This window comes from Grus americana, chromosome 5 (assembly GCF_028858705.1).
Source record: "Grus americana isolate bGruAme1 chromosome 5, bGruAme1.mat, whole genome shotgun sequence".
NCBI classification, from domain to species: Eukaryota; Metazoa; Chordata; class Aves; order Gruiformes; family Gruidae; genus Grus; species Grus americana.
Genome location: NC_072856.1, coordinates 46,505,422 through 46,526,991, shown reverse-complemented (window position 1 = coordinate 46,526,991; position 21,570 = coordinate 46,505,422). Strand labels below are relative to the sequence as shown.

Below are 21,570 nucleotides of genomic sequence, written 5' to 3'. Positions count from 1 at the left end.
AACTTTCACCTTCTGGCTCCACCTCTCTCCGAACTTTCTGCTTTGCGATTGGGCAATCCCCTTCCTTCACCTCGTTCCCCTCCCATCTGATTGGAATGCGGGGCTCTCATTGGGTTCCGTTTCCTGTGCCCCGCCTCCTTTCCTTGGCCTCTGCCGGCAGCCTCGCACGCGCGCTGCTGTGTCGTTGCGGAGCCCGCCTCTGAGCGTGACGTCTCCACCGACGATTGGGGGAAGCGGCAGGTCGCGCTTCCGGTGCGGCGCGGCGGGGCCGGGCCGGGCGGGGGTGACGGAGCGGGCGCAGCGGAGCCGAACCGGCGGGATGGAGCGGCCCGAACGGGCTGCGGCGGCGTTGGATGCCCAGCCCCGCGTCAATGGCTGCAGCAGCGCAGCCCACGGCGCGCTCCGCAACGGCTACGTGCGCGGCCTGCCCGCGCCCGACACCAAGGTGTGCGCGGCGGGCGCCCTCCGCCGCCCGGGCGGGGTCGGTACCGGGGCGGGGGGTGGGCGATAGTCGCCCGTCTCAGGGGCTCCGGTGGCGGGCAGGGCTTGTAGGGCCGCCTGCGGCGCGGTCGGGGCTGTCCCCGGTGCCTCTTCCAGGCGAGCGCCGCCTCGGTGCCTCGTCCCTCTGCGCGAGCCGCCAGTCGTCCCCCCCCCAGCTCCGGGTGGGCTGGGGAGCCGGGGGAGCCTGCAGCTGCCTCTCACGCCGCGGCGGCGGCAGGCGGGCTCCGGGAAGCCACCGAGGTGTGGCTGGTGGGGAGTTCGGCAAAACTTCGCCGGCCGGCGGGGGCCCGGGTTGTGCCCCCCGGCCCTCGCCTGGGGAGGGAGGGCAGGGGCCTGCCCGGGAGAGCAGCGCCTGGTGGGTGTTTGATCGCCAGCCTGGTAACTTCGTGTCAAGCGGCTGGCCCTCAGGTCATTGCTATACCTTTACTGCAAAACTTTTGTTAGAAGCAGGGCTTTAAACTTAAACCTTGCTATAATATCCTAGGTCTGTGCTTTAGAAGAAAAGATTTTAGCAGTTCTTCACTGTTTTATTGTTACAGGTGTGATGCACAGGGCTATGGGTACAAGTGGCCTTGAGTAGGGACTTCCTTCTACAGAAGAGTTAAAGGTTGATGCGACACTTCCCATCTTGCCTTATTATCACCCTGTGATGCGAGTGTGTATTTGCGCTTTCAGACTTCTAGTTGCTTCTCTGCAAAACACCGAACTTTTGTGTTATAGTGTGAGGTACTTAATGGTTCTTATGGAGGCAATCCCAGCAGTATGCAATAGGTCATGTTTCCTTGGACATGTAAAGGTGCTTGAGAAAAACCTTTCTCCGTTGCCATCCCTCCTCTTGCTCCTTCTTTTCACTCCTGTGCTGCCCCTTCTGTTTTTCCAGTGTAGGCTTGTGCATTCACTGTGTGAACCAGATTGAGAATTGATGCAGGATAAAACAAATTTTTTTTTTCCTGAGTTAACGTGGGACACTTACTGTATTTCTTTCACTGGATGGAAGCTCATAGTCTTGCTCTGGCACTTGGGAGGGCATAGCACCGTATTGGGAGTGAACAAATGGAGGAGGAGGGTGCAGTACCTTCATTTGGCAGTGATATCAGCTTGTACTGGTTCAGGGACTATGGCACTGGTAGTCTTGCCTTGCAAACACCAAGTACTGCCAACTATAAAACTGTAGGTGTAAATCTTTGCACTAAGACCAAACATGGTGGTGGTGAGTGTTCTTCTTTGAGTGTTTTTTTCCCCCTCTCTGTGCTTTTTTAAAGAAGAAGGTCTGAATACAGTTATGTTCTGCTTCAGAAGAACAAAAAAGTGGCGTAAGGAAGCTGTTTCCTTAAGGATTTTGTTAGCTGTGTTATCTGGAAAACATGGGAGATGCAGCATGTGAATGGAAAAAACATCAATGTCAAACTGAGGAAGCTTAAAAACCTTGCTGTTTTATGAGACATTCTATTCAGTTCATAGTTTGCGTGTGATACTACATTCAAATATGTCGTGGAAGCCTGAGGCATTTGAGATAACTATTTCTAAAGGAGGGGAAGGCTTGCTGGAGAAGTGGTCATGAGAAATCTTAGCAAAAAGCCAAAGTGTAGCGGCATTGTCAGAGGATGTAAGAAGAGTATAAGAAAGTTTTGTGTCTTTCTGGCAGCTGCTTGCTGGTCAAGGAGAGATCTGTAATTAGGAGTCTTGCATTCTTTTCTCCATAATTTTATGTGGGCCAGATTGCTAACTTTGAAAATGAGAGTCTAAATGTTAGAACCTAACTGGAAGAAGTGACTGTTTAGGGGTACTAGGCATGTAAAGCTTTCTCAAATAGCATCAGTGATGGGAGCTTAGAGCTGCCAAAGATATAGTTGCTGATATATCACACATTTGGCTACTTGACAAAAGCCTTTTGGCTTTTGAATTTTGGTTGTTGGGCCTTTACACAGGAGAAGGGAAACGTGTTAATGCTTACTTTGTGTTGAATATATTTGTCTATGTATGCATATATCTATACTATGTACATACCGCATACAACACTTGAGAATCTGTAAGAGATCTGTGGAATGCAAAGTAATTAAGTACCAAAAAGGAGGCAGCTTACATGTGAGTGTGCAATTCCTACTTAGTAGAAAAAACCAGGAAAGTAAGGATGAAGAAAAAACGTTGCTTTTGCAAGAAAGCCTGTGATGGAGTCCTTGAGAGAAGTAGGAGGAAAGAAGAGATCTTGATAAAATTAATATATTGATGGGAAGAGGAGGGGGAAGGAAAGCCATTGGTATGAAGAAGTGTTGCAGTCACTGGCGATTTTTCTGGAAAAGCCTGGAGCTTGTGAGAGGAGAGCTTAGAGACAGGGTAGTACATCACTGCACCCTCCTGTAGGGCTTGATAGTGCCAGGATGCTTTACCCATTTGTAACGATGTGAAAAAAGGAGTCTGCCTCTACCTAGGACATCTCTGTTGTTGTCACCTGAGTAAGTTTTGGAGTTTTTTGGTTTGTTTGGTTTTGTTGTGGGTTGGGGGGGGGGGGGGGGTTACCCTAAAAAAAAAAAAGAGTTTCGGAGGTTCAAGAAGAGTTTACAAGAGATTCAAGGCTATTATTCTTATGACACAGATTTCAAGCCTTCCTTGCAACTCCCTCCCTCCCTCCCTCCCTCCAGAGAGAGAGAGAGAGACTGGTATTTAACAACATGGGCTCCTTACTGTCATTCCAGATGAGCAGAAGAGGGTGAAATTGTTCACCTTAATTTTTAAATAGGTTGTATTACTTTGTCTCCTGCTGGCATCAGAACTGCTAATCCTTCCCCTTGGTAAGAGGAGAGGGGAACTTACTGCCTACTAAGACTGTACAGTCCTGACTTTGGCTACCTTGGACATAAATGAAATATCATCAGTGGCTAAGAAAGTAATCATTTGAAGTTAGGGCTTCAGCATATTAAAAAAACATTCTGTTGAAATACTAAGATAAATAACAGCTCTTTCTTTTGCTTTCCTGGCAAGTCCTGTGTTCAAATTACTTTGATTATGCTAACAGTTAATCTGTTTAGAGATTCAAATTCAGTGAATGCAACAATCTTACTATAAGCACCTTAATTAAAAGAGGTTGAAGACCCATGTAGCAATTAAAAATTGTGGGATATTGAAGAAAAGTAAGTAACTTATTTCTGACCAGATACAGTTAAGGGAGTGTGTGGTTAGGGAGAATAGTAATCTATGGATGGGTTCAAAACTGATTTAATGCTTCAGTGTAATACTGCACTATGTAAGATGAAAGCCTGACATCTCAAAGGTTATCGTCATGGCATGAGGAAATGAACGCAGCCAGGAGAAAGAAAGCAAATCTAAATAAAAGCACAGTGAAGTTACCTCTTCAAGTTGTGCATGTTTCTACTTTTTATGTCCTTCTGGTCTGCTGGAGAGAGTGTTAAGTGAGTTCAGTAGAAAAATGGTATTTGGGATCTATCAAGACACTTGTGGGAATAATAAAGAGTGCAGGGAAAATTGCTTTTCCTTTCTGCAATGCAATTTTAAACTGGAATGTATTTCTCCATTGGAGTGTTTTGCTCTGAAGCAAACAGCTAATGGTTTTCTAATACTGCATCTGAAATCTTTTTTCTTGCTTAAAATAGAGAGATTGGGACATATTTAATAGGACAAGGTCCCCTTATTTTCCATTGTAACTTATTGGAATCTAGCTATTATTGTGAACAGATTTTTAGTAATGTATTTTTTTTGACTCCTTAATTGAGCTGCTCACTTTAGAATGGTTCTGTTATGCTTCTAGAAGTTGAAGAAGAAATTATCTCAAACTAAAACAATAATTGGAATATAGGGTTTAGATACCAAGTTCTTAATTTCTGTTGTGCGCGGTATCTCCAAGTCAGTTAGATAGGAGCTGGAATGATATAAACAAATATTAATTTCCCTGATGTTTCTAGAAGGTCTCCAAATGCCATACTATAGCAATCTCCGGATAGCTTATTGAATACATGCTTTTGTAAACAAGGTCTCATACTACTTCCTCAGGAAGACAAGGAATAGTTTTGTTGAAGAGAGTGGGACGACTGTGGGATTTGCATTCCTTTAAAAGTGTCACAAGTCCTGAATTCTTACAGCTATTAAAATGGACAGCGTAAATATCTTTTTCTGAAAGCTTTGGTGTGTACATGCTAAAAACAGCTTGTGTGGTCCTGTGATACGTGTTTGGGTTTTTCAGAGAGAGCAGTCATACTGCTTGTAGGCTCGTATCATGACATCCTTCAGGATGCAGGGGAATGATGGCTTCACCTTGATTTTATAGGTGCTTTTGCTGGAATTTGGGTTAGTGTAAATTCTTTGGAGGAGCACACTTACGAAGATGAATGCAAACAACACTGGAAGGTTTTCTTGTTAAGTGGTAGCAGCAATGTGAATAAACCCTTGTTTCAGATGAAGGTTAGGATAAGATAAAGATGTTAAATAACTGCTCTATCCATGGGTATAAAAAGGAATTCGAGTACAGAATTATGTTTTTTTTTCACATCTGCGTGTAACTTAAAATGCAAATATTTCTGATAAAAAAGAAAAAAAAATTGATCGTAAAGAACTAAATCTCATTAACTTATTCACAAGGAAGTGATTGTTCCCCCTTACTCAGTATTCGTAAGAGTGCATCTTCAGAGCTGTGTCCAGTTTTGAGCTCCCCAGAAAGATGCTGACATAGCCACATGAATCTGTGAATCCAGTGGAGGACCCCCAAGAAGCAGAAGACACTGGAGCACGTGAGGTACGAGGAGAGGCTGAGAGAGCTGGGTTTGCTCAACCTCAGGAGGAGAACGCTCAGCTAGCTGGCTGGAGAATATAGAGAAGATGGAGCCAGACTCTTGGAAGTGTGTGGCAATAGGATGAGAGGCAACGGATGTAATTTGGAAGAATGGGAAATTTTGTTTACATAAAAGGAAAATAATTTTTTCCTGAGGGTGCTAAAATACTGGAAGAAGTTGCCCAGAGAGGTTTATGGAATCTCTGTCCTTGGAGGTGTTTAAGACTAGATTGGACATGGCCCTCAGCAACCCGTAATTAGACCTTCTTTGAGCTGGGGATTGGACATGATGACCACTGGAGGTCCCTTCCAACCTTGGTTATTCCATGTTACAGAGATAAACTCATGGATTGCAGGAGAGTTTGCCCAGGTTTAGACATCAGCATTTAATCCTTGAACCCCTATAAAAATCTGTGCCTTAAGGCTTGTAGCATTTACTCTGAGGCTTGCATCAGACCTGGGGAAAGAAGTTATTACTTTCTGCCTCTTGCTTGGTTTTTGACTGACTGCATTTATTGTGTCAGTAACATAAAACTGGAGTAGAAAATTGGTTGACCTCAGAAAGACTGCGATCTCCTTCAGATGTTTTAATTGACAAAACTCTGTTTCTGATGTGCATGAGGATACTTTTCTAATATAAAAATTAATTATAAAAGACTATAAGCCTTTGTGGAAAGAATAGCTGCTACACAATGTTATCTGGCTAACTGAATATTTGAGGCCATCATATTAAATTAGTAGATGTGCCAGTGTTGTACTTGATGAGAATTTATGTATCTGTACTGGTATGAAAACAAACACCACTGGTAGCAGTTGATGTGACTGGCTGCTCTTAGATTTGAATAAGTGCTACTGAGAAGTCAGTTTATCTAAAGTGTTAAATTCATTCAATTATATTGGACGGTGTGGTGGGTTGACCCTGGCTAGAGGCCAGGTGCCCACCAGAGCCGCTCTCTCACTCCCCTCATTCACTAAACAGGGGAGAAAAGGCATAACGAAATGCTTGTGGGTCGAGATAAGGACAGGGAGAGATCACTCACTAATTATCGTCACGAGCAAAACAGACCGAACTTAGAGAGGGAATTCATCTGATTTATTACTAGGCAAAACAGAGTAGAGGAATGAGAAAATAAAATCAACTCTTAAAACACCTCCCCCCACCCCTCCCATCTTCCCAGGCTCAACTTCACTCCCGGCTTCAACCTTCCCCCCCTCAGCGGCACAGGGGGACGGGGAATGGGGGTTACGGTCAGTTCATCTCACGGTGTTTCTGCCGCTTCTTCATCCTCAGGGGGAGGACTCCTCTCATCATTCCCCTGCTCCAGCATGGAGTCCCTCTCACGGGGTGCAGACCTTCAGGAGCAAACTGCTCCAGCGTGGGCTCTCTCCCACAGGGTCACAAGTCCTGCCAGCAAACCTGCCCTGGCGTGGGCTCCCCTCTTCACGGGTCCACCGGTCCGGCCAGGAACTTGCTCCAGCGTGGGCTTCCCACAGGCCGCAGCCTCCTTCAGGTGCCTCCACCTGCTCCGGCGTGGGGTCCTCCACGGGCTGCAGGTGGAATCGCTACACCCCCTCATCCTTCCTCCATGGGCTGCAGGGGGACAGCCTGCTTCACCATGGCCTTCACCACGGGCTGCAGGGGGATCTCTGCTCCGGCACCTGGAGCTCCTCCTCCCCCTCCTTCTGCACTGACCTTGGTGTCTGCAGAGTTTCTTACATCTTCTCGCTCCTCTCTCCGGCTGCAAAAGCTCTCTCCAAGTGTTTTTCTTCTTCTTAAATATGTTATCACAGAGGCGCTGATTGGCTTGGCCTTGGCCAGCGGCGGGTCTGTCTTAGAGCCGGCTGGCATTGGCTCTATCAATCAGACACAGGGGGAGCTTCTAGCAGCTTCTCACAGAAGCCACCCCTGTAGCCCCCCCGCTACCAAAACCTTGCCACACAAACCCAACACAGACGGCCATTTGAAATTTAGCTGGTGATAAGCCTTAAGTGCTATAATAAATTGTTATCAATGTATGCAAGTTCATTTTTTGTTATTGTAACTTGAGTCACTTGAGTGATATGTCATGTTGTATTTTCCTGTCTTAATTGTACAGTAGAAACGTTGTTTTCCTAAATGTCATGCTTTCAATTTGTTGGAAAAACCCTTTTTCTTAATTATCTACTGACTTCAGTTTCTCTAGGAGGAGCATAAAACATTGGTCCAGTTTCAGCAAGGTTTCCAATCTTTTCTTTGCCTTCATTAAGAAATCACTCCTAGAAAAAAATCCACTTTTAATTGAAAAGTGTAGTCTTGAAGAATACTTACAGTTGAGAAAGCAGGAGCTGAAAAGTTTAGGAAGTAATGGGGTTTAATGTCTGTAAAAATAAGTGAGAGTGAATTCTAAAGTACATTAGGAATGCTTTTAGGGGTATCTGATAGCCTAGAGATTGACTTGTTAGTGAAGTTAAGGACTTACCTGTCAAAATGCTGTACATCTAAAATCTACTGAACATACTAGATACAGTAACATATTAGGTTTAAAGTAAGGTCATCTGTCAGAAAAAAGTATATTCTCAGTAGGATTCAAATTGTCAGCCAAATTTGTAGCAAGCAAAAAACCCCAAACTTAATTGCATCATTCACTTGCTAAAAGGAAAAAAACCAAACCCCAAACAACACTTAAACATTATGAAGATTTATATTGTTTGTGTAGATATGGCAAGTGCATCTTAACAAAGGAATGCCAAATTTGTTGGGGTTAACTAGTTGCAAATCAAAATATTTGATAATACCTGCCAACAAGAACAGATGTTTAATTAGGAATAATGCACTGGAGTGTTAAAATCTGTTTTGTAAAACAAGTGTCCCTCCTGGGATGGTTTTTTTCTTTAAAAAACTTAAAATGTGATTCAAATCAGTTCGTTCTAATTTTGGTAGTAAATACTTGGTTGTTGTTTTACCTGTACAGCAGTCTGAGATCTGAAGTTAAAGTCCACATTACATTTCTAAAAATGAAAAAAAAAACAACTGCAAAGCTGCTAGTAAAATTTCTGCAGTGCGTGGTATGTGTCAGTGAGAAGCTACTGAATTTTAATAACAATTTAGTGAAGTTGTGTTCCAGCATAAATAATCCTTTTAAGGTGTTTACATAAGGTCTGCCAGGTTCATCTGACTGTTCTTCCTGGTAGCATGAAATGAAACAGCCTCTTTAATACAGTGTTAGTGGTTTCCTGGGGTAGGACCACAACCAGTTACTGCGTATTCCACTCTTACTGTGTGCTGCGTGTTGCACTGGCAGCATCTTCTCTCCCTGAAATATATGCCTGCCATGCCAGATTCCTGTGATAAATCCTGTGTGTTGTCTATAGCAGTGTCTGCAAACATCTCTGTTTAAGCATGGCTTTTGTCTGCTCACAAAACTTCTCTAATGCTTTTGAAAGTTAATGAAAGTTAAGCATGAGTAGGTACCCTTCAGTCTGAGGGTGTTTGGCTTCTTGTGCACTGCTTTGCATTTACTGATTTCTACCATGATGACTTTTTTTAGGATGAGTTCTTATCCAAGTTCTCTGCTGACACAGGTATAGCAAATATATTGAAAACCCTTTTTTCTATTGGTTTTGAGAAATAAATTTTCAGTGGAAAGTAAGTCAGGTTTTGGGTGCTGGCAGTGAAAGCATAATTAACACTAAAATTTGTATCTGTTTGCTGGCTTCATTTTACATGCTTTGTAAATCCATGACAGGGTGATGTATGGTAGTCCTCATCTGAAGATCCTACTGTCCAAATTTAGAAAAGGGAAAATGGTGAACAGTACTAGTAAAAGCAAGTTTACTGCTAACTGTTGTTTATGAATTGCAATTTTTTAATGCTCTGATAAAAGAGTTATCTTCACATCTAATATGATAGTGGAGGTTGTAATCAATAAAGCATGCAACTGGATACATTCTAGTGTGAGTTTATGCTCAGTGGGTGGCTTAAATGAGAACTATTGTTGTGTAGATTAGACTATTCTGTCCCTAATGCCAGATGACCTGTAATCATGCGAAGGTAACTGCGAAAAAGGTATTATGTGAGATGTTTTCTATGTATGTCAGTAAAGAATTTGAATAATTCAGGATAGGCAGAAATACCTCTTCTGTCTGTGGAGCTGGAGTCTCATTCTGATGGTACTTAACCTTAAAGCATGGCAAGATCTGATGCTATCTGGAGGCCAACATGGTCTTTAAAGTGTAACTTTGTACAGTGTTTGGGTAAGAACATCAGGTTGGGTGTAGTTGTGCCGCGCACGTGTACATCCACAATCCCATCCTCTGCCTGTACTAGACGTGCTGCCATGCTACTTATAGTGATTCTAATTTGCAGGATGAACTAACTCTGAAGTCAGTTTTGTAATGTAACATCTTGTGAATCGGAACTGTTTGTTGCCAGTTTGGAGAGATGATTATAATCAGACTCCCTGCTGTGTTCTGCCTTAAACCAGTGCGGTCCTTCCTACCTGTAGCTGTATGATGCTGCTGCTCAGTAACTGTTAGAATACAGTTTTATGTGATTTGTTTCCCCAAGAGCTTGGCCCAACCCAGGCTTTACTCGTGGCTGACTCGGAATGCCATCTCTTTGCTGCCTTCTGTAACCAGATGGGTGGTGCTCTCTCTGATTTTTTTTTTTTCTCATTATTTTTTTTTTCTTCTGCAGTTGAGTTTCTTAATGTCACAGTGCTCTTCTGTGTACATACGGTCTGGGCAGTACAGGAAAGAGAGATGTATGTGAGCATACACCTGCTTTTTTGAACCACACGCTTAGGGTGAACCTTGACTTTTCTTTGTGGTCTCCACTTAGATATGCAGAATATTCTAGTTCAAAGGTCATGGCTCACTTTTTTTATCGTAAGACTTGTTGAAACCATAAAAGTCTTAATCTTGCACACTTCCCCCCAGAAAAGGAAATGAATCGCTAAGCTGTACCCACATTCTTTCTTGGTTTCTGGAACTGAACTTGCTGCTCTTTGACAGCAGGCTTGCAGCTCACAGCGTGTAAGCTTTTATTTGAAGGCTAATGTGCAGATTCATAAGGCATTCTTGGAAAAAAGAATAGGCTTGTATCCAAAATGTGGCTATGAATGTTTCTTCTATAGGCAATTCTAGAGTGTATTTATAATCATAGTATGCTTCATGAAAAGTCCGTGGAATTGCATTCAGAGTATTTCTTTAATATTTAATTGAGATAGGATAGCATAGAAGCTTCTTGGCTTATGTGGTAGCTGAGGTGAGAGTATAAGGATGTATAAGCACATTAGTAGAAGAACACTGGGAGATGAAATTAATTGGAGTATGTGTTGAATCAATCCAGGTATTCCCAAAAGGGCCTTTCTCAGTCAAATGTTGGGTTTGACCATGTGGAATAACTTGTTCAGTTTTAGCATTTGACACATGCAGAGGCCCCTCTAATGACCTGGAAAAAATTGTAATGCTTTTACTGTGATTAAAATTGTGTATAAGTTTGTGTTTGTTTTGGTTTGGTTTTCTTTCCAATAGCTGTTTTTTTGCTATTAGCTAACCTCAGATCCCTACCTTTAGGATGTAGCCTTTCGTCTCCTCCGGATGAACTTCCAGTTACCTGGGAAAGACGTTAAAAGCTTTGATGAGATCTCTGTTAGATGCTAGGTAATTTGTGAAGTAGTCACTACTAGTTTTCTGTCTGCTTATCCAGAAATCAACTACTAGTAGACAGCCACAGGTAACAGGTATGTCATGTGCCTGCTCCTGAATAGCTGCTATTCACAGCCTGGTCTATCAGCGTGAGGACACCAAATTTCAACTTTAATTCATCAAGCTGTGAAATTGTAGTAATCAGACCTTTGATGCGTGTTCTTTCTCAGATCTGGACGCAATGAATTTCTATGGTTTCATGAATTGGAGCCATAGTGATACAGTTAAGCAACCTCAAGAGTAATAGAGAGGAGAAATCTTTCATGGATTTTCCTCTGCAGCGTTGGCTCACAGTCTGTCGATTGCCATGGTGCTGCTGTCCCTCCTCTCTCCCCAGCAGCTGCTGGTTCTTTTTTGCGGAGATCTATCAAATGAGTTTGTGGAGTGGTACTGTAAGAACTATTAGGGTCTAATAAGTAACCTTCTGCAAACCATTATATTTCCAGCCTGGATCAGTTCAGTATTGGAGGGACGCTATACTGAAAATGAGATTAGCTTTAGTTGTGTAAGGCTATTGCCAGAGCGTGGTGCGGATGGCTCAAAGTGGGAGCGAGCAGGGCGGGGACAGTTCCTTTGGCTGGCACTGTTCCTGAAGAAAGCAGCGTATGAACCTGTGGCCTTTGCTAAAGCTTTAAATTGCCATCATCTGAGCTGCAATGTAGTAAGCCAGTGTTCCTACACCTGTTCCGAAGCATGACAATTTTCTAACTTAAACCATGACTATACACAGTTTGTTTTTAAAACTACTTCAGTGTTAAACCTGACCTCGAAGCACTGCAAATTAGTTATTTGCATCTGGCATAAGTGCTGCTGCTAAAGGAGAAGTTCCTATGGTGTCTTTGCTGGTTTGTTTCCATGCTTGCACCAATTCTAAATTCCCCACGACTACAGCGACCAAACTGAGGAATTGCTCTGGTTGAAACTTTGTTTTGCTCTGCAGCTATCTGGATGTCTGTGTTGGCCAAAGGGAAGAGGTAGAAATGAGTCTCAGGAGGAAGGTGGTGGTGCAGTTTATACTCAGTGGCTGCATAGCTATAGCATAATTGTATCCTAACAGCAGACCCTTGCTTCTGAAAAATTATTCTCAAGATATTAATGCCAGGCTTGAAATACAGACTTGCTTTGGCATCTGAGATGAGCAGGTATCATCTTCCAAATAATGCAGTGTCTGGTGAGGCCAGCAAGTATGTGTGCTTTTATTGATTCATCAGCTGTTACAGAGGTTAGCACAACTCTGGCTTCCTTTCCCATAGGACAGTATGAGTGCCATAGGTGAATAACGGGGTTTGTTCTGTCTGCTGGCCCCCACCCCTCATTAATTACTTGCTGTTGTCTGTCTTCATGAATTTAGGATCAACTTCTTTCCTAGGTGTTGATATTTCTTGCATTAGAATATTTTAAAAATACATTTCTTATTGTATCTGGCTATAAACTGCAATTTGAATACAGTCCAGAGAAATTTGAGGAACATCTTAGATAAATCCTTGTTCTAGCCCTCTTTTCATCGTGGTGTTGTTATTATTAATATCGGCATTTATTGAAATTTATTGTCTTGGTTTCCTTCTTGTCTTCTGGCTGCTCACATGCATATCTGGCAACATCCTTCGTAATATATTTGGATACCAGAGAGTTAAAGAATTGTATGCCAATCTTAATCTGTTTAGATTACCTAATGGTTCGTAATTTTCCTAAGCCTAGGAGCACTGGCAAAATAGATTTATTCTGCAAGGAGTAAGACTTGTCACCTTCGATGCTACAGGTAGGGGATTTATGTCTTGGAGAGTGTTCTTTCACATGTAGCTATTCTATTACAGGGTAGCTATTCTATAACCTTTAGGAATACAGATAGCAATCTGCATCTAATGGCTGCGTTTCTATGTTTTGATACGTTGACTTCTGAGATCTGATCTTTAACTTAATTCTTTGAACAAGTAGTCTTGTTAAAACCATGATGTTTTTCCCCCCGGTGTTGTTACACGTGTATTATACAGCTAGGCAAGCTCTTATCTTCAGGAGATGGTATGTAAGTAGCAAGATGACTTTTAGTGTGGATTTTATGCAGAAAGCTTTGCTTTGTTCTGTGTGCTGACATATATGCAATGTTGAGACTGTGTATACAATGACTTTTTTGTTTGTGGTGTCATGTCCACCTCATGGATGAGTACAGTGTTTACGTCAGCATCTTTAGGCTAACGGTTATGCAGACACAGATTGTGCTTTTGTTACAGTAATGTAGACTTCCAAAGTTGAGTCTGTTTTGATGTTTTCTAGTTACTTTTTTAGTTCTCATAATCCTGAGAATACATTTTTTTATCTTAATAAAACTATTCATTTCTATATTTTGCTTTTCCCTGTAGTGAGCCTGGGAAGCCTCACTGCACTGTTATTTGTGTCTACCTAGTTCTTGGTGAAGGGGGAAGGCAGTGTTTTCATTTTGGTTGGCCTGGATGTAAGCAATGCTCTCTATGTAGCTTTGCAAACTGAAGAACTTTAATGAGATGTTAGATTAGGCTGTACTAAATTGGTAACTTTGGTTATATCAACAATTTAGCAACCTTGTATATGGAGACACACAGTTTTTGTCAGTAATGGCTGAACCTAGCTGGAAATACTTTGAGCTGGGTGATGGGGATGCAGAGCTTATAGCTGATTGGAGGTCCAGGGACTACTCTGAAATGCCTGTCACTTCTTGAACGTATATCTCACAACTGCCTCTCTTTAAATTTTTGCTATAGATAAATCATATTGTGCACAATGGAGGATTATACAAAAGGCCTTTCAATGAAGCTTTTGAAGAAACACCAATGCTGGTTGCTGTGCTGACCTACGTAGGCTATGGTGTTCTCACTCTCTTTGGGTATCTACGAGATTTCATGCGGCAGTGGAAGATTGAGAAGTGTCAAAATGCGACAGAAAGAGAAGAACAAAAGGTAACCGCTGGGAAATAATGATCAGTGGGGAATGATGTGGCTGAGGCTATAGCTTGAGCATTTCTTTGGGGAGCAGTGTTGTTCAAAGTTTTCTGCAGTTTTCCTTGTCTTCTGAATGCCCCAAATGTTATGGTAGTACTGCTGTGTTGTTAAACAAAATAATGGGGTTTTTTAGTTGGGTTATTTTTTGGCAGAGCAGTTCTCTCATCTGGTTCACTGCAAAGCTGCATCAACAGTTATATCAACATGCCAAGAGATGCCCCAGCTGCAGAAACAGGGATTTGGGCGGGGAGAGACTGCATATGCCAGCATCAGCAGCTGAAGAAGTGCTTACCAAAGGATCTGGTTTGAGTTTGACAGCAGTGGGAGGCTTTCTGATGCTGCTCTGGTGGCTGTGTTTTGATTTGGAAGCATGCTATTAATTCTCTTTAGCCTAGGCAGTTGCAAAGAAAAGCTTGTGGATGAGAACCATAACACAAGCTGGATGAGTTTAAATTCATCTGGAGTCCAGAACACTAGCAGGTTAACTGATGAGTAATATGATGTACTGACTCCTGACTCACTGATAGCAATTAAAAAGAATTAATTCATAATAAGATATATTAAAAAAGCTTCTGTTACCAGGTGAAAAGTCTTGCCTGCTTCAGCAGTTTGGAATAGATAATCCTAATTTTGAATAGTTGTAAAACATTTTTAGAGGCTTTTATTCCCCACGAGAATGAATTACTTTTAAGAAAACTACTGTTTAAACTTGCAGTTCACAAGCTATTTTTGCTAACTCTTAGTGTGAGCCCTCTTAGCACAGTGTGAATACCAGTGAGCTTTGCTCCAAAGGGGGAGTGAATTGGCTTATTCTTTCTGATCGGGGTTCTGTTTTTCTCAACTGCTTTGGGGAGCCAGTCTGACTTATAAAATGTTTGTTTTCCAGTTGCTGGTTTCTGGTTCTCTGTGCAGCCACACAAGCAGTTGGCTAGCAGAAAATAGGGGGTGGCAGGAAGGACATCTCATTAATGCAAACAAATAATCAAGGGTGGGAGGGGGGAAGAAAAAAAAGGAAGGCTTATTTGGAGGCAGCACTGTAGTAAAGTGCATGTCATCTTATGGTAGATTAGCTAAGATGCAGTATCTAACCAATGCCTAAAATTACTTCACAGTAGCTTTGCGTGAACGTTGTGAGGTGGAATTAAGCTGATTCATAGCAAGGCACTTAATTCCAAAATAGAAACATTCTCATAGGAGTTTAATGAGGAAAAGGTATTTCATGTTGGTTAAAAGTACCGGAGTTTAAATTTACACTATTTCCAAACTGACTTCTGGAATCTGAAAGTAAAAATCTTGGATCCCTTTTAACAGTTACAGTATCCGAATAAGGATTGCTGGCTAAATCTCAACTTGAAATTTGACGTGTTCGTTTATGTCATTTGAGCTACTCTGGTTTATGTCACCTGAGAACATGACAGTGTTGTATTTTTCTGTGTATAAACTAGAAGTTGATACTGAAGAGAACAGTCAAACAGTTGCAGAAATCTACCACATTAGAATAAAGGTTTAAATATTGGTCTTTACTCATGGTTCTTGAGGATTATAAAGGAGTAACTGAAGTGTTGGTGCAGTTACCGTATAATGTAGCTGTTATTTCTTTGCACGGGTTTTGTGAAATGCTTGTTCTGTTACCCGTATGTAAGGTGCAAGACTGCTTACAGTAGTCCTTTTCTGTGGGAGCAGTCATGACTCTTACATGAGGGTGTACAAAAGGAAGACCTTGAGCAGAAGGTCTAATTTAGGAATATATTATTGGTGTTAGGCTATCAGTAAAGATGGTCACAGAGGACATCGAAGCACAGAGTTCGTTAGCAACTGATTATCCTAGTTCTAAAAGAAATTTAGCCTTGAAATTTTTTATAAATTAACTTAGCATTGCCTCTTGCCCTGAAAGACATTTGTTAACAAGTAACACCTCCGAGACAGATGACTTGAAACCATTTGTGTGTTGGTCGTGGCTTGCAGGGAAGAAATACATGTGTTCTGGGTTTGTTTTGTACATAGGACATCTGTGGATGGAGCTAGTAAGAAGTGCCAGTGAACATTGCGTAAGAATGAAAAATAGGAAATCCTGTTTAAAAAAAAGTTTTGGTGTTGAAGAAATCGCAGCCTAGTGTACTTCCCCAAATCATGTTTCTAGTGCTTAGGTTGGAATAGCTGTTTCCGATACCAGACAAATAGAAAAGCGATCACGTGAGGTCTAGAACATACAGTACTTACCCTCACACTTTGCTGTTTTAAGCTTTGTTTGCCTGCAAGTGAATTGATGAGAGCACATTGCAGTGTATCTGGTGTGGGAGCCAGGTTTTATTTTGATGTGTGGGGGGGTGTGCTCAATGACTTGTTTTGAAACAGTTTCTCATGATTTTCAAATGTTTGAATCTCTCAAGCTGCTGGCTGACAGCCCTATCATCTTTTCGTAAGGGAACGCAGATACTAGCACGCAGAAAAGGCTTGAAACTCACACTTTTTTTAATACATGCAAATCACAGGAGCTCTGGGGTAGTCTCTGGCAGATTTGTGACCTCTGTGTGGAAAGTAATATTTTTGTTATTTAAATTCTAAAGAGGTGGCTAGATGATTATGATTTTCTTAAGTATGGAGGAAAAGGGTTAGCTTTAGCTTTTTGAAATAGTTCATAATTGTTTAGGTGAAAAGCTCAAAGCAAAGGCAATGGGAGTAGCTGTGTAGCTGAACAGTTTGTGATGACCTGCTTTGTGACCAAAAAAAATTACATATTATGAGGAAGTATCTCATAAAGGGCTGAATGAACTTGTCCTGAATGTCATGGAATTGAAGCAAATGGATTTTCTGTGGTGTGTTTCTGAAGGTGATCACAGTTAAAAGCATAAGGTAAACTTAGGTCTAAAATGTAGTATTAAAAACCAACAAACAAATGCCACCTTCAGTTTTTGTGTGTTTCGGAGGGCAGTTTATTTCAGTAGAGCAAATCCTTCCTTAAATTGTCACATAATATTGTAATCTTAGTCTGTGCATTGGAACTAGAAACCAAAAGTGACCAAACTAATTTAAAGAGCAGGCTTTCCGACAGGTCTGTGTTGGGACTGTCTCTGATGGTGGGTAAATTCCCTGGAATTTATTAGAGCCTTCCATTGAAATTAATGATTCCAGGAAAACCTAATATTCACTCACTGTTGGAACACAAAAGGGTGAAAAGGGACAGGCTTTGCTAGTACTCATTTCCAGGAAATAGTCTGATGGGTTTTGGCTTTGTTTAAAATATATCCAGCTGGGCTTTTCCTGGAAACCAGTGTTGTGTAGCACATCCTCTGTGAAGCATTATCAGTCTGTTTTAGGCATGGGTAAGCGGCAAGATTAACAATTCTCAGTTACCCCGGAATCAATTTATGCATACTCAATTTAATGTAATGTCTCGTCATACAGTGTGTTTAAATCAGCAAAATGCTTGTAGGATTTTATAGGCAGGATGAAAACCACTTTTACCTTTCTTCTGATCTGATTTGCCTGTGCAAATGGGGACGGTAACTCTCTAACATACCTCTTTATGCTCAGTACCTTGCCCAGTTAGGACGTATTTCTAGCATCTGGGGTTTTCAAACATTTGTTCACAGGGATCCAGCTGTAGGAGTATCTCAGGGGCAGTAAACTGAGGTCTTTTGCTCAATGTTGTCTTAGCATCAGTATAGCTCATCAGAGACCTCCTGATGATATGTATGAAGGCTACCCACAGTTGTTGCTGCATTTTTTCTTGACTCATGTAGCAGCGAGATGGAACTAGTTTTTCTGCTTCCTTTTAGGAGCCTGAAATTTGTTGCAATTGTCTACTTGATTTCCATTCAGAGTCAGTTGTGTATTATCAGGGAACGCATTATGTGAATTGCAGATAAGCGTGGCTGGTGCTCATGGCACCATTTGTTAGCTTAGGTGCAACGTTGTGAAAACTTGGCTCTAAAAGCAGCATAGTCACTGCATTTGCATGTCACTGTGCCCCAAGCTAATGGTTACAAAGCTCTCGTTATGACCTTCACGTTGTTGTAGTATTAATGTACAGTATGATGAAATATTGGATTCCCAAATCACCTATACTAAGGTGCTGCACCCCAAGGGAGAATTTTATTCTTCCCTTGTTTCACTCTTTTTTTTGAAATTGCTATGCCTGTCAGGCTTCTGGGAGACCAGTAGTACCTAGGTTTCTTCATCAGGGGTCACCTTATTAATAGGGGATGTGTTCTAGGCTTAAATTGACAGGAATGGAGCTGTTTAGGATTTCTTAGCTCTATTCTAGTGGAAGGTGTCCCTGCCCATGGCAGGGGGCTTGGAACTAGATGATCTTTGAGGTCCTTTGCAACCCAAACCATACTATGTTCATATGAATTCAAATGAAAGAACATGCTGCTTTTGCTCCCTCCTTTGAAAACAGTATAACCTTTGCAGTTGTTTGACTATGCTTACTCTGAGGATTGCTCAAAGACTCATCTCACTCCTAGAATATTTTTCCTCCAAATGAAACTGTTCCATCTCAGGCTGATATTTTTAGGGTCTGTTATGGTCAGAAAGTGTTGGATCTGAAATAGGATGAGAACTTGATGGAAAAATAGCATCAAGCTCTGAAGGCCGTTTAAAGGTGACAGTGATTGCTTCCAGCAGTAGGACAGTGTTGCAGCGCAGCACTGTGGCTCCATGTGCCAAAAACTTGAAATACTATGGATTGATAGATTTCATCCCCCCCTCCCTCTCTAGATGCTTTTTCTTGGTTCAAAGATTAAAAACATTTAATTTTCATGAGAAATTCAAGTGGCCTTTTTGGTATACTGTCCTCTCTACTCTCTGTCTGAAATGTCACACTGTAGAAAGAAGGGGGGGGAGGAGGCCGGGAACAAACAAACCAACCAACCCCCAAACCAACCAGGCAAACCATCTGGTCCTGTATGCCATCTCCAAAAGAGGGCTCTCAACTCCAAAAGTCAGTCCCAGTTTATAAAGGCACGAAATCCCTACCATTTCTCTTTTTTGTATTCTCAGATGCATAGGTCATGAGAACCTCTTGGTGGGGTTAGGATTACTGAGGAAATAGACAATCTGGTTTTGATTTAAGCCAAAATCACACTTCCTGCCTGTCCTATTTCAGGTAACTTTCTCATTAGAGTTAGCTGAGGGTGGCTTATTGGGGGGGATGGACGGACTCGGGGTGGACAACAAAGGGGCTGGCATTAAGCTGAAGCCTCACTTAGAGCCCTTTGCTAGAATCCTACAGCTTGGTACCCCCAAAAACTAAGGCTAGTGTCCTGTATTAGACCTTTACTTCCCTTACCCATAATTTGTTCCTTGAATTCTTGTTGCCTTTTAAGACACCTTTTTTTCCTTATCATAATCCATTAGGCTCAGAGAACTTCTCTACTTCACAGTTAAATCACTTCAAACTTAGTTATACTGTTGGCTTGTAAGATCATGCTTGCGTTATATCTCTTGGTGGTGTCAACTTGTGGGTGATTGTCTTTATCTCACCAGTTGAGCTTGTTGCTATTCCTGCGTTGTCAGCTTGGGTTTCAAAATAAAACATGCTCTATCTGATCAGTAATCTGAGGTGAGATTGGACTCAATCAGCCCAGGCATACCTGCTTGAGTTGGTGTAATGACTCATTTCCAGCCTATGCTCCTAGCCAAGAACCTTGGCTAAAGTCTCAGTTGTTTCCTGGGTCACATAGTTAGTGTGCTTGAATAACTACTGCAAAGCTGAATTCTCATGCAAAGATGGTTAAGAGGAGTTGAAAATGCTTAAAAGGTTCTCAGTAGATTATAATTAGACATAACAAGTACAAGCCCCTCAAGTATTGATCTTCTAATGTGCCAGAGTTCCTTTTTGATCTTCTCACTTCCCCCATCCCTCTACACATGATGTAGTAGAGGGTTTCAGACACTTGTAGCTAATTATTTCAATTTTGTGTCATAAATTGGGATCTTCTCAGTATATTGCTACAAGTGCTCTCCTGCACATCACTGCTTTGTAATACAGTTCAGTAGTTATGTAACTTTTCACATATGAAGGAAGTTCTCAGATGCATTCGTCAATACCAAGATGTTTTTCTCCACTGTAAAAGTGGCCAGTTTGTTAGTGATTCAGCCTTGATGAAACCCACTTTCTGCCTGGAACAATGGGAGACACTGAAGTCAAGGAAGGATAGAGCTGTGTAGCTTCAGAAAACTAATGATTTTCTAGGGGATTACAGCTTTATTTTAGCTGACCTACTCCCCCAGTTAACCTCTCTTGGCAAAGGGCCTTCAGAGAAGACCTGGCACATGTGAAATAATTCAAAACTAAACTTAAGTAGAGGAACATGGAAGAAGTAATTGCCCTTCTGTGTGTGTCAGCTCATAGAATCTTGTTCCTGCTGTCTGTCTTTGCTGAGAAAGGACGTACTTGTGATTCTCTGGAGGAGTGCTTACTGGCTGAATTTGGTTTGTTTTTCCATAGTTGGAATGATGATAATTAATCTTTGTGTCTTTTTGGCGTGTCATTATGCACAGGCAAATCACAAGGGGGCTTAGGTGCAACTATATCTGCTTAGAAGTTGGCACTTTTGGCCTCCATCTTTCCTGTGCAGCTTCTGGTAGGAGGATGCAAAAGAGGTGGACCTAGATGGTTCCTTTTCTCCAAACTGAAAGGACAAACTTGTTAAATCATTAAAATAGGAAAGTAAAGAAAAAAAATACTCTTCCTGCAGTTGAGCATTTTAAGTAAAAGCTTGTAAGTGCCCATTTGTTTGAGTTGTTATTAAAAAGCTGGCATAACTGCTTCCAATTTTGCTACAGTAATACAAATGTTAGGCACCGTAATATTTGTTCAAACAGATATTCTGTCTTGCTTATCCTGTCACCAAAAATAAAATGCCTCGTACCATGTTTGCATTTCTCTTGTGAAAAACAGGAAGAAATGTTAATACTGGCTCTTACCTTTATCATACCTTCTGCTTTTTCCTTTTGTAGATTATTAAAAAGGCACCACCCCCCTCCAGTAGCAAATGAACTATGCATTCTTATCACTACTGAATGTCAAACTTTTAATTGAATAGTAATAAGGAAATCTCATGACTTTGGAGCATTTTAAGTAGGTTAGAAAAAAATGTTCCTGAGTGCTCAGATATCCTTGCTGTCACAGTTAGTTTGACATTCTTGTGTGTTATCCATTCAAGTCAGTTGCTTTTCCTGAAAAATGTTGGAAGGGAAGCTAGAATTCAGGAAATGCTCATGCAAAGAAATTCTGTGGGACTTAAGTGTTGATAAACTGTGAAGAAGAGAGGTGCCATAATGTAGCTTACTAGCTTGGATTTGGAACAAAAAATTGTGGAAAGTTCTAACGGTAACCTCTATAATAATGCTAGTGCTGCTATTAAGTGCATTTCTTATGTACCGAAACGCAGAGTACCTCAGTTTTCAAATTCTTGGTGTATTCAGTAGAGCAATGCATACTGTTTGGTGCCAAAAAGCAATTCCATGTTCACTTGCTTTGCTTAAATCTGAAGGTTGAATATAAATCTCTTGCAAAGATTATATGGCCATACATTTCACGAAGGGGCTTATTGTATGTTTTGAGAGATACTCTCTTCAACTACCCAGCAAGAGCTGGAAAGAGAGCCAAGGTATTTCAAG

General features: G+C 41.6%; 1 protein-coding gene across 1 annotated transcript in view; it reads left to right on the top strand.

The window, feature by feature from the left end:
- The first annotated feature begins 244 nt into the window (after positions 1–244).
- SPTLC2 (serine palmitoyltransferase long chain base subunit 2) overlaps positions 245–21,570 on the top strand; it is a 78,488-nt gene continuing 57,162 nt past the window's right edge. Inside the window, exons 1-2 of the mRNA XM_054827301.1 lie at positions 245–445; positions 13,705–13,899. Of these exons, the coding sequence (XP_054683276.1) occupies positions 320–445; positions 13,705–13,899 (321 nt within the window). The 5' untranslated portion in view covers positions 245–319. The remainder of the gene's footprint in view (positions 446–13,704; positions 13,900–21,570) is intronic.